General features: G+C 41.7%; 1 protein-coding gene across 15 annotated transcripts in view; it reads right to left on the bottom strand.

Annotated features, from left to right (window-relative positions):
• Positions 1–13,977, bottom strand: part of LOC144773569 (uncharacterized) — a 993,958-nt gene that overhangs the window by 499,788 nt on the left and 480,193 nt on the right. For 10 of the 15 annotated variants that reach the window (XM_078658679.1, XM_078658687.1, XM_078658678.1 and 7 more), the window contains exons 1-2: positions 5,461–5,548; positions 4,353–4,375 (exon numbers count right to left, since the gene is read on the bottom strand). In XM_078658679.1, coding sequence (XP_078514805.1) covers positions 4,353–4,375; positions 5,461–5,509 — 72 coding nt within the window. In that variant the 5' untranslated portion in view covers positions 5,510–5,548. Of the gene's footprint in view, positions 1–4,352; positions 4,376–5,460; positions 5,551–13,977 lie in introns of those variants that run through there. The other 5 variants (XM_078658685.1, XM_078658676.1, XM_078658683.1 and 2 more) reach the window with 2 other exon arrangements.

The following is a 13,977-nucleotide window of genomic DNA, read 5'->3' on the forward strand; positions in this document are numbered from 1 at the left end:
ATAACATCTCTTTAACCTTTTTTTCAGTGAATATGCACTTATAGTTTGCACCTAGTATTATAGGAAATGCATTTTTTTGTTTCACCAATAACTTTGGCACCTTTTGATGAAACTTTTCAAAAGAAAGTTCAGCTACTACGCATAAAGTTTTGGGGAATGAGAAACAAATTGTGTCCCAAAATGCAATTTTGCTATACAATTTCCAAAGGGATTTTTAACAGTATCACAACCAAAACAGATGAATGGGATTGCACCAAACTTGGCAGAAAGTTAGATATTCTTCCAAAAAAAATGCTTTGGTAATTTGGTATGATTCTGTTTAATAGTTTTTGAAAACTTAAGTTCATAATGTATAAATATCTGAACCGTTCGGCTGAAATTCAAAACTTCAAGCCTTCTGATTGGCAGAGAGGGTTTTTTCAGGGCGATCACACTGATTGACTGGCTTCAACATGCATGAAAAGAAATGTTGTAACAGGCATTACAGGAGCCTGTCCTGAAATGTTTGATTAACAAAAAACATAAAGGGGCTGGTTAGGGATATCCCGACCCGTTAGTGGGGGGCTCCGAGAGGGAGCACAGGACTAAAATAAAAAAAAATCCTTTTTCTATGTTGGTGTCCAATGGAAGTCCTATAGGAACTCCACAGAACCACCAAAGAAAAGGGCAGCCCTGTTTTTGTTTACATTTTCCTCGGTTGGGCTGGAATTCTGAAGGCTGTCACATTTTTAAATAAGATTTAAGTGGGTAAGGGGGGGTGTACAGAGTCTTCCCTCCAAACCAACCATTCGCCCCAGAGACGTCATCCCCTATGACGCAATGCAAATTTAATTTGCTGGTGGATTCCAACCCTCGGTCAGCACAATCTATCTTTTTTCCCTGCCCATGCTTGTGAAATCTTGGTCATTTTGGTTGTTTAAAACTGTATATTGTAACTGATATTTTAACATAACTATAAACTCCCTATAACCTTTGTTTCTTTTGTGTGAATATCTACATGTATATTTCATTATTTATCATGAAGTATTATTTAAAATCCATGTCATTATTTTCTTTGTGAGTATGTTTTAGTACTTGTGAGTTGCCTTGTGGATTTCTTCAATGACCTTACGGATGGATTGGACAACATTTATTACTGTTTTACCACTTTTAGGGTGATGGTAACCTGAGATGTGTAGTTCGTTAAGAGCAATGGGGTTAGTCTTTTGTGGGTGGTTTACTGTAGAAGCCTGTCTCTTCCTAAACTTATCCTTACTTTTTTGTAAATCCTTTACATTTTGTGTTAGATAATTCCTATTTTCCCATCACTCTACCCCTGCCCTACATCTAAGTCTGGGTATAGTGCTTCCTGAGCCTGGCATTACCAGGTCTGGTATTTTCATACCAAGGTATCAAGGACCCAGAAACTCTAGTCTCCTCACAATAACCTAGAGTTGTATGTTCCCTGTCAGGGATACTCTGGAGCCAGCGTCTTTAAAGTACATGAGCAAAGCGAGAGGTGAAGGCTAGAGGCTTGACTAAAAATTGGTCACAATGCTGCCTATTGCTTATAATGTATTTCTGAATTTGTAGACTGTAGATTGATTTTTAACATTATACTTCTGGTTACATACACACATGCATGTGCAAATGTTCTTTACCACTGCCTATTACTGGTGACACCACCAGTTTTCCTTTGGCACCATATGTGTCATGAACACCTTTTTCTAGCAATGCCACTGGACACACACCAGAGAAAGGTGAGGTGGTACTAGAAAGCTTCTGACCAAAGAGGCCCTGCATACATTTGACCAGAAGGCCAGTTGCAGTCTGCCTGCGGCAATTTTCTCCCTGTATACAGGGAAATCCATGTAATACAGAGCCACATAACCTCTCACACACAGAGCTGCAGCACCAGAAACCAGGGAGCAACAAGATAGAAACCAGAGTTGGCATCTGATAATGCATTAAGACCAGCAATCTTTGTGTACGACTCTCTCATGAAAGGATGTTTCATTGGATGTTTCATTGGATATATAAGGGCTCATGAACTTCACAATTAGTCGCAAGTTATCGGATATCAGAAATTGGGAATGTACTTTCAAAGTAGGATGTATTACCCAAGCTCCACCAGATAGACTGAAGCCTCACTTTTACACATAGTTACGGGTGTCATCCAGTATTAAGATCTGTACTCTACCATGTAAAGATGCTAATCTTACTTTTCTTCTACCCCTCTAAATACTTGGCCTCAGTGTAACTATTTTACACGAGTGTAATTTAACATAATCTCATAAATTTTGCACTGGGGAAAATAATATGTAATGCTGGAAGTTATGTCATTATGCCCATTCGTATGCATGATATTACTGCTCGGTGGAAAAAAAAGTATCCCAGGAACATGGCCACTGCAGGGGGTACTGGACATTTGAATTGTATAAATTACTATTTCCAGTGTATCAGTAGGGAAGGTGTTGGACATAAAATCCAACACTAGTTCAACAATGCACCCTCTAAAGCAAGTCATTGTAAAGAGTTGTGTGTTAAAGGAATGCGTGATAACATTGCAGTCAGGGTAGTGACTGGGGAGTAAAGGTAGGTTGTGATTTTTCCTGTTGGGTAAAGGATGTTTGCCGGCAGGACTGAGCGAAAATAAGGTACGATGGACATTTTGGGGTTTTGGATGCCTGAAGTTATTAATAATTACATATTTTACTTGTGTTTTGGTGAAACACCTAGAGGCATATTTACTAGCCCCTATCACCCCCAAAACATAATTTTCTGCGACATTGTGGTGGTGGTAAGGGCTTCAGCTTATTTACAAGGAGTGTTAAGCCACTTATTGTGGCCTAACGCTGCCTTGTAAATACGGCTCCCGTTCATGCTATACTTAGTGTGAAAGGGGAGGGCAATGGGTGTTGCAGTAGACATTTCACCACAACACCCATTTATTTTGAACCTGCCCATATTTACAAGGGTGGCACAATTTTTGGGGCAGCTCCAAAATTAAGACCTGGATAAACCTTTTTTTCCCTGGTGCAATAAGGAGAACTGTTGCTATTATTGAGGGGGCACATGTACCATGTAAAGGAGGGATGACAAATAGAAGCATAGGGGTGCATGAAGGAGACAAAAAAGTGAAAAGAAACTTACAAAATGTGAAGTGGACAGGAATAGAATGAATATGGTTTGATTAGAGAAGACAGCCACAAAAGAGCATGCTAGATTCTGAGAACAGCTTACTGTTCAAAAATGATGTGCACCTGTTCCTACCATCATGCTGGTTTGCATGCTATTATTTGTTTTAGTATGAAATGCTTATTTGTGCCATTTTTGTACATGAAACCCCAGGATCTGTATTTCACATATTTTCCCAATTTTGTATTTCATCTAATTATACTAGTAGCAATTGCGCAATATAGTAACTCACACCCACTCACTTACCTCTACAAACAATACAATATATATTCAGGCCCTCATTTATGTGGATTTGGTGTGCTGCCCCATACCAAAGTAAAAGGGCAAGAATGCACCATATTTATGCAATATGTTGCATCCATGTAATTTCCACCTGTGCTGTTGCAATTTCTGCGGCTTAGCACCCATGCAGGCACCCTTGTACCTTAGTGCAAGAGGGCCTGTGTTGTCGGCAGGATTTTTTTTGCGCAGGAAGTGGCCCTTTAATGCAGAGAAACAATCCTAATAGGCAGTTTCCTCTTTCTATGTGTGCTGCATAATGCAGCACACATAAAAAGAGGACACAAAAAGGAGAAATAAAGTAATTTCCCCTCAATACTACATTAGGAGGCATAAGTATTTGGCACTTCCCCTGGTTTGCAAGGTCTTGTAAATCTGGGGAAGTATCAAAATCCATGGGTGTTGCATGTGAACACCCCCAGCACGGCCCATGAAATGCCTCCGGAGCGCAGAGTAAGGCAATGCAGTAATTTGCTCTGATTTGCCTTACTTCATATCTATGAGGTAATTCAGAGCTAGGCATAGGGGCTTTGTGTGGCCTCATAGATATGACTTTGTAGTCTTCACTGCTGAAGCATCACAAAAAGCTTTATTCTGCCTCTGCATGAGGCTCGTAAATATGCCACTCAGTCTGCAAGTGATTTGTTGATTTTTGTCACCCGTCTTTCCACCCCACTTACTCTTTTTTCTCTATGTGTCTTCCTTTGTATACAAAGAAATTTAAATAAAATGTATAAAAAAATTCCATATAAAGATAGGGGGCAGGTGCCTTGCTGCAAAAGTATCTGGTTCTGTCTCTTCTAAAATTAAATTTACTTCACCCAATCTACCTCTTTTGGAAATCACATTCTAATGAACTGCACAAAGCAAAACGTATATTTATTACATCTTTTTACCTCTGGATGTTCCTTGAAAGATTCTACAAAACAAAAAATAGGAAACAGAAAAAAATAACATTAATAAATATTGCAGTTATTAATATATGGATTCCTTATTGATAACACTGTCATCAGTAGAATTAATCACCCTATGTCAAAGGTATGTCCTCTCAACCGTCATAATCCTTCATGCCTAACTAGTATTAAGAGACATTCAGAGCTAAAGTTTGGTTCCCTGCCACATGCTGGCGGCTTGTTTATAGATACTTAGTGTGAAAGGGGAGGGCAATGGGTGTTGCAACACCCCTTTTTTTTTTTACGCTAATTGAAACTACCAATTGTTGCCCTCATATAGAAAAACCCATGAATAGGTTGGATGCTGGAGAGATTAGCAATGGTAAGCAACACAAAAGACATCTGCCTGCAAATAATCTATTTTAGTTTATCTTGAAAATATTTTACAATTTCTTATGTTGTTATCATTTTACTAATGACAATTTTGTTCATGTGAAGGTTGTGTGGTATCCCTTCTTGTGCTATATTATATTGTATTGTAATGGTATTTACAGAGCAAATTTACAAACCTACTGATGCCGTGCAGAGTGATCTGGTGGTATTTTAAAATAATGTTTTTTACTCTAGTTAAGTCTCTGGCCCAAAGCCCATCGCAGGCCCTAACAGACCCAAGCAGGAAAGATGCCACTGAAAAAAACACTCTCAATCTTCTGCCCTTCACCTGATTGCTCCGGTAGGAGGAGTGAAAATTGAAACAACAGATGATCGTGATAAACTCCAACTAAAGAAAATCCACAAATCTGTGGATAAAAGCCTGAGGAAAGGGGGTAGGTTAGAAATGCAGGTAATGTACTTTAATGTGGAGGGTTGTTGCTTTACAGCTTACTGTTATGGCTTAATTTTCCTAGAATGTTGTTGTAAATACACTTAGAAATGCAAGGAAAATATACACAATTAGATCACATTTGTAAATACATTTGCAATGAACAGATTTTTGTAAAAGCATCATACAGGTATTTTCCTACAAAAGAACTGAAACTTCCTCTCCTACCCTATGAAAAGATGTTTATTAATCTACCTCATGTATAAAGGTAACTGAATATAAACTTACCAGTGCAGGAGATGAACGTCAGAACAATGAGGACAACAAATAGCTTCATGATGAAGGAGATGTTTGAGCCTGTTTCTGCAATACTCAGCTCAGTCTCAAGGTGAATGTACACATACAGAGCTCCTATAATTATATAGAACCGAGCAGCCTACGTCCCTCCCACAGTCACATGACAGGTCCATCTTCAATATGAACAATACTTGCTAGATTATTTGCTCAGAAATCACTGTTCAGAACACATCCGCTTTCAGACCCATGTGATGTGGAAAATGAATCACTGTACCAGACAGGCTCCAAAGTAATGAAAGGTAAAAAATACAATCACTATTTGCTTTGAAAGTAAATCAATAGCTATCTTCATGCATACATAACCCTCACTCCCCTATTAAAAATGTACATTGATTTTCATTCTGTTTAAATCTTCTTTGGGGAATATCTTGAGTATTCACAGTGCAGCATGTGGGTTAGTTTGGATCATGGATGACATTCTTCCAGGGATGTGTTGAGGCACACATTCATATGTTATAGGGGAGGAACATATATAGTCTGTTCTTGTCACAGCTATACCTGATGGATGCATATAGCTAGTAATTCAGAATGTGGTGCCCTGATGCTGTCCATTTTCACAAACAGCAACTAGAAAAATCAATAAACCCATTAGAAAAGCACCGCACCATAGACATCACTTGACAACATTCAGAATGTACATTTTGGACAGTAAAGGACCAAAGCCACTTTATTATTTACAAATCAAATAGAACTGGTTCCTTGATGCTGACTCTTGCTTCAATCATTTCTCACTCAATGGCACTCACTGTTTATCATACATCAGGATGAAACACTGAATAAGATAACTGAACATCGTGCACAGTCCTTCAACATGTGCACAACACTTGTATGCATCCATGGCGATGTCTAACTCGATGTATAGACGACTTTGTCTTTGGTGCTTTGAATAGCCTGAAATCCCTGGGGCTACCTGACATTGAATGCTGCAACCGGTTGGTGATTCGGTGATAACACACTGCCTCTGATAATACTGATTATTGATAGGGCAGTGTAGTGCTTGTAGTATGGATTTGATTAAATCCATTGCAGTCACCAACCATTTGTCCTTTCTTCCCTTAAATTTGTAATGCCCTTACACACTATATAATGAACAAGCATTTGCAATGCAATAGGTCTCGCATTTGCGACAGTTGGTGCTATTGGCATTGTAAATGACAGTGCCTTTTTTTAATGTTTTGAAACCTGAAAGCGGTGCCTAAACACCCACTTTGTACTTATAAACGTTGCTTAATAGAAGCAAGGCTGGCAGTAACTGTGCTTCTTTTACTGCCAGCCTTGCTTCTCGCAAGCAACAATTACAACTTGTTGTACAAAGTGCGTGTTTAGGCACCGCTTGCACGTTTTCAAAACATAAATAAAAGGCACTGTCATTTACAATGCCAATAGCTCAAATGTTTGCAAATGAGAGACCTATTGCACTGCAAAGGTGTAGTATCTTGATATTCCCTATGTTATCCTTCTCTATCTCTATTGGAATGTTCCTGCGATGCACCTTTGAGAATGTTGGTGATATGCCTGACAGATTACAGTTGGCTGGGCTGAGCACCATGTTGAATGCTCCTGGTGGGGTCTCCCTTTACATCTTGGAATAAAGCATCATTAAATATTACTCTACGTGTGGACTTCACATCATTACATTCATGGTGACGATCTTAAGAAAGAACCTACGTTTGTCAAGTCAAGAAGTACTTCAAACTACAAGTTATCAAGAAAGAAATCTACAAAATATGAAAGGACCTCCTGCAAAAAGAAAGGCTACCCCAACTGCCAACATGACCCCACCAGTGACCTACAACCGGTTGCCCACAACAGTCTGGCAGTCGTCCTGTGTAACAGTGAGTCTTCAAATTTTAAGTTGGAACTGTACCCTGATGCTGGGTAAGCCTATTTGCACTGTTTCATGCATGTTTCAATTTTTACATTAAGGGGCAGTGCAGCACGTATATTTCTGTTTTTGCTGTGTTTACTCATCTAAGTTTAGCACTTTGTTGGCGCAGGTTTCAGTATATTATTGTTGTTTTCCTCCTCACAAGCCACTGTCATTGCGTTATTATACTACAATCCTTAACATTGAAGTGGTAGTTAATAACAATTTCTTTTTGTTTTTTTTTTCACGATTATATGAAATCTTTCAGTGGAAGTTTATGAGAATTATTTGCTTAAGCATGCTAATTTTCCACATTATTCATACTTTCTAGCTGTGGTTAGCATAGGGGTGGGTTTCTTTTGTCCCATTTCCTATTTATAACATGTGTGGGGGTTTGGTTTTATATTCCATCACCCCAGTATGCCACTTGGCATAACGTGATCCTTTGGGTTTCAGTCCCATTAGGCTACAGTGGGTTTTAGTCCCACCTGTGTTAATTTATTGTCTATGCAATGGGTAACAGTCCCATTTACTTACAGAGGGTCTTAGTCCCATTTGTCTAAGTTAAATGTTTTCGCAATGGGTCATAGTCCCATTTGCTTGTAGAGGGTTTTCAGTCCCATCTGCTTGATTTAAATATTTTTGCAGTGGATTTTAGTCCCACTTACGCAATTTCTGTATACGTGCAATGGGTTACAGAAGTCCCATTTGCTTACTAGGGGTTTTAGTCCCACTTGCACTATTTCTGTATATTTGTGATGGGTTACAGTCCCATTGGTGTGTAGTGGGTTTTAGTCCCATCTACTTAAATTTTAATTTTGATATGGGGTTCATGTCCCACTTTGCTGTTGTGGGTTTTAGTCCCACCTGGCACTACGTCAGTTGTCCACACGGACCTCGTCTAAATTTTTTATTTTGTGCCCTTTTGGGTGTGCGTTATTTTTAGTCTCCTTCAGAGGAGCTGTGCTAGGATTATAGTCCTATAGCACTATCTTGTTTTTATTCACATTTAGATTTTAAAAGTTTTATATCATATTTAGCTTATACCTACTATTTATGTGCATTTATGTTTTTATGCTAAATATGTTCAGATTTACATGTATTCAGATCCTATGTATTTTTATTGCAACTTTTCTCACACTATTATCTCTTTCATTACATTATTGTATTTTGCTTAGTGGTAATAGTGTATTCATGCGGTTTCACCTCTACTCTTCCTTTTGTTCTTTTCTTTTCTATTGACTTCCTTTAGTCCTTTCCTTTTAGTTCTGTAAGAAGAGAGGATAGTCTATATGGAGTAAGAAGGGTGGATAGTTAATACAGTTTTTTCCATTCTTCTATATTGTTCTCTTTTTAAGGTATTTCCTCTTTTCTGTTCTTATTTTTCCACTTTTGTTCAAATCACTTTCTTCACTTACTTCTGTTCTCCGCTGCTGTTTTTAGCTTTTTGTTTTCTGTTTAAGGAGAGAGGATAATGTAGTATCTTGATATTCCCTATGTTATCCTTCTCTATCTCTATTGGAATGTTCCTGTGATGCACCTTTGAGAATGTTGGTGATCTGCCTGACAGATTACAGTTGGCTGGGCTGAGCACCATGTTGGATGCTCCTGGTGGGGTCTCCCTTTACATCTTGGAATAAAGCATCATTAAATATTACTCTACATGTGGACTTCGCATCATTACAAAAGGCTTGTTTGTTTGGTGCCTGAGTCCAACACCGAGGCATCAGTGAGCATGGAAGTTGCCTTAATAACATAAAGCTGCTGTCCTTGCTGAGGTGTATGGGGAACGCTGTGGGTGTAGTGTAGTAAAATTTGCAGGCTTGGGTTCTGGTAAGGTGATTTAAATAAGCAAGCACAGGGGAAAGAGGAAAGGGTGGTAGTGAGTAGCCGAGAGAGAGAGTCCAAGACATGTAAAGGAGTATTGGGGGATTGGGATTCAACCTTGGGACCGTCTTAAGACCTGGGGTTTTGTACTTCAGACACGGATCCTGTAATTCTGATCCAATCACTATAACTCCCTAACTTTTAATGTGCAGAGCAGTAGTTCTGTCACTTTAAGAGGGTAGTCAGAACCAGGCAGACTACTTTCGGCCAAACACACACAAAACCATTTGGCAATTTTTTTTTTTTTAAATACACTTAGCATTAAAATACAGCCATCGCTTTTCGTTGCTTTGTTTGCTCTGGCACAAGCCTTTGTTCTATTTGTTACAAGTTACTCCAAATACATAGGTAACAAGGAAGGAGTGTGAAAAGAGCAGAGTGAGGCTCAAGGACGGAGAGTGAGGAGAAGAGCAGCTTGAGGCACAAGGATAGAGAATGAGGAGGAGAAGACAATGTCTCAAAACAGTCACACGCGATTGAGTCACAGTTTGTATTCCTGCGGTAACGTCAAACATTGCATTTATCCGGTAACATCAAACATTGTGTTTACACGGTGACATCAAACGTAAGCCTCACTTCTATAATAAAATCTGCTGGGTCCTGTTTCTTTGCAGAATCCCTGTGCGGCAGACAGAAGTGTAAATAATACGTCAGTTTCTCCTCCACGTTCAACATTTAATTACACGTGTACACACAAGGAGAGGGGGAGTTCACAAGAAATGCTAATGAACGTGGGTTTCCCCCCTCGGTGAATGCATTTATTACCCCCTGGGTATTAGCAGCGCCGGCTTCTGGGCTGGAGAAGGGGGCTGGGGCCAGGGATGAGTAATCGGCACAAGGTATAGGTTATTAGGCCTCCCTGGCGAATAATTGACTAATGTTGGTGTGAGAAGACAAGAGAAAGTGCAACCATTAATGTTACTTTCTTATAACAATACTTTAAAAAGCGCTGAGTCCGTCAGATTGCTGCCCTCGCATCATAGGATCTCCGTAACCTAGAAAGTATATACAATCTTTTGTGTTTATATTTATTATATCCGTACGAGATCGGGGAACTGAACCGAAAGCATTTGGATCCAGAGAGGAGGGAGCACGAGGCTTGGGGATCAGGTAAACACTGCCAGTGTGACACTTCAGGGTAACTCCAAGGGCACAGCTACCGTTGATGCAGCAGGTACAGTGCCACCGGGGCACTGGAAACCCTGATTAATGCTGCAATTTTTCTACCCCTTCAGCAGTCAAAGGGGACACTTTCCTTCCTTGCAGGGCCCAGGACATCTTTGCCACGTTACTGGTAACCGCTGATATTTATTAACACCAGGCATGGAATGCACCAGCGGTAACTCGCTTAATACCGCTGCATTCTGCAGTAATGCTGGCGGTAATGGTACCAATGCTGCCGCCAGAAGCGCTTAAGGAGGAGTTATGTTCCTACGGGCCCTTACTGCCACGGAGAGCGCTTTGTTTCTGTCCAGTGAGGTGTGCCTTAAAGAGCAGAGCAAGAAATACACTCACAAGAGGTACGTGTCACAGCAGTGCAGCGCCGAGAAGCAGGACAGGTAGTACAAGGTTAACTGTTGTAGTGCTGCTGGGCACCGCAGCTGTATACGTCTGCAACCATCAAAGGGTAAATAATACAGCAGTGCAGCACTGAGAAGCACGACTGGTAGCGCAAGATTAATCAGTGCACTGCTGCAATGTAGTGCTGTAGTATTACTGTGTAACCATTAAACAGTAAACATCACTTCACAGCAGTGCATGAGATGCCCTACTGCAGTGCTGCCCTGCAGCAGTATAACTGTGTAACAATCAAAGGGGTAATTTTAAATATCATCACTGCAGCGCCGATAAACATGACTGGTAGCATAAGGTTAACTGTTACAGTGTTACAGTGCGTAACTATCGAAGGGTTAAATATAGGTAGTGCAGCACCGAGAAATACAACTAGTAGCACAGGGTTAACCGCTGCAGTGCAGTAGTAGAACTGTCTTCCTGAAAGTTAAACATCAGTTGTGCAGCGCAGAGAATCACTGCTGGTAGGACACGGTTAGCAGTGCTGCCGTGCAGAAGTATAACCGTGTAACCATCAAAGGGTAAACAACACAGCAGTACAGCACAGAGAAGCTTGACTGGCAACACAAGGCTAACCACTGCAGCGCTGCAGTGCAGTGCAGCAGTATAACTGTGTAACCAAAGGGTTAAATATCATCAGTTCAGCGCCGAGAAGCACGACTAGTAGTGCACAGTTAACCGCTGCAGTGCAGTGCAGCAGCAGTGTCCTCCTGAAAGAGTTAAATATTAGCTGTGCAGCGCAGAGAAGTACGACTAGTAGCACACGGTTAATCACTACGCGCTACAGTGCAGTGTAGCACTACAACTGTGAAATCATCAAAAGTTTAAATATAGTAAAGCAGTAACGTTTACTAATGGCATAAAAGTGTAGTGCATCTTATGCTGCAGCGTACATTGGTAAATAGTCCCACAATGAGGGTTATTAGCAGTCCAGTGTAGCGCAACAATGCAGAGACACTTAAATACCTACAGATGAAGCCTCACGAAGTTGCCAAATCGGAACAAGCTATTGCCATGCCATTGCGTGAATGAACAAAAACAAGCAAAACAGAAAGCAACTTTATATCTGGCCCGGGAGGAGACCTGGGAGGGCGAAGGCTGCCTGCACATGCGCAGTACCTGCAACTTTTGCGTGCCTTGCGGTTCCTGCCCAGTGGCGGTGCGTGCAGCCGTGGCAGGCAGCGCCTGTCCCCTTCCCGGGCTCCCATGGTGAAGAGAGAGCCCTTGCGCCAGAGAGGAAGACCGGCACATAGCAGTGCGGGGCTCCCATGCCTATGGAGAGAGCCCCGCATCATGCAGCCAGAAGTGTAGAGGAGCTGGAGTGCTCCGGCCGCAGCCAGCCAACGTTCAAGAGAATGCCCCCAGACCCGGTGAGTGGGGGATTCTCAATTTGTGCCAATGAAGGCACAGTATCAATGTTTATTTCCTGAGCGGACCCGCCATTGCAAGCCACTCCAACGATGGGGCCAAAGTGAGGGGAGAAAGTGAAACTGCATACTGGTTTGCCTGGGAAGCAGGACAGGAGATGTGCGCGTGCCTGTACGTGTGTGTCCACAGACCCCAATCGCCTGCGAGAGCCCCTGTCTGTACCACTTGAGAGGCAATTCGCTGACAATAGGTCTCGCTGGCGACAGGGCTTTGCGCTGCATCGCCAGGTGCGAGACCTAGAAAGGAGGTCCACATGTTTCCAGGTGCCAGACACTCTGATATAGTTATTGTGAGAAATGTGGTTGTTGGTTTAGGGATGTGTGATCCCTTCTCCTGCAAATGCCACAATCCTTGTCAGGGTGAACTACAAACAGTCAACATATTAACCTGTGCTTATCCCTCTGGTGGCTTGGAACAAAAGCAGTCAGGCTTACATTAGAGGCAATGTGTAAAGTATTTAGCCGGCACTCAAACAGTAATAAAGTGAAAACACCACAAAAGAAAAATCACACCAATTTAGAAAAAATAAATGACAATGTAATAAATTACACAAAAAAGACAAAGATCCAGCCAGTACTAGTGAAAGTTAGTGCCACCCACAAACATTTAGTCGCATGCCACTGGGACAAAGTCAAACATTATAGCCGACCATGATGGAATGTGGTTCAGTAACACAAAAAACGGTTGGCCCAGTCTCCGATTATCTTTGGACTTAAATGAAATTTCAGAGAAAAATATACGAGAAGGCAAAGCTCAGTTGGGCAAGGCAGCCTGCAGTGTCCAAGGAGGAATTGGATTCACAGTGGAGATTTCCACATTCAGACATGGCCTAAATTTTGAAAGCTGAAAATCTCTAGAGAGATGAGGCTGAAGGCTGTAGCCAATTTGGTATGTACATGGTCAGATTCCCTTCCAGGGAGGAGCCACTGATTTGCTGCTGCAGACAAGAACAGAGTGGAATCTACGTGAAGTAAGGCTGACAGCGATGCCCCTTGGTAGGATCGGCGAACAGGTAGGTCCTGGTCTCCTCTCAGTTCTTAAAGTACATTATGGCCAAGGACTGGAGGGGCACTACTTTCAGGGTTCAGACTCACTCAGGCTAGGTCCAGGTATGGGTTCAAGATAGTTGGAGCCTTTTACATCCCTGAGGCTCTAAACAAGAGGGCAGTCATTTAGCTCTTTGTGTTGCTCAGGTAGTCTTGAAGCAGAAAAGCAGGTCTCAAGCAGCAGGACACTCTTCTGACTGAGGGCACAAGGCAGGAGCTGCACAAATGGCAGTCCCCTTGGTGCAGTCAGGCAGTCCTCTGAAATACACAGTAGGTCACATGAAGCAGGGAAGTCCTCTGAGACTCCTCCGCAGGTCCAGAAGTCAACTGATAAGTGTGTGTGAGGGTCCTATATTTATACCTGGTGCCAGCTTTGACGTGGTAGAAACGTCTAAAGTTTTTCCCCCACATAAGTGATTTGGATTTTCTGCATCCTTACAGAAGTGCCACTGGATCTGGTGTCACAAAAGTTAGTATGAAGTTCTTTGTGTGTGTGTGAAGATGCATTGTGAGCCATTGTCTTTGAGGTGCAAGATGTGCTATGTCCATCTCCGTCCCTCTATTGTGCTGAAATGACCCACCCTGCCAATACCCTGCCCCCTACTGTGTGGCTGTCTGGCAGGAATACACACAGGTCAACTGTCAACT

The sequence above is a fragment of the Lissotriton helveticus genome, chromosome 8, assembly GCF_964261635.1.
Source record: "Lissotriton helveticus chromosome 8, aLisHel1.1, whole genome shotgun sequence".
NCBI lineage: Eukaryota > Metazoa > Chordata > Amphibia > Caudata > Salamandridae > Lissotriton > Lissotriton helveticus.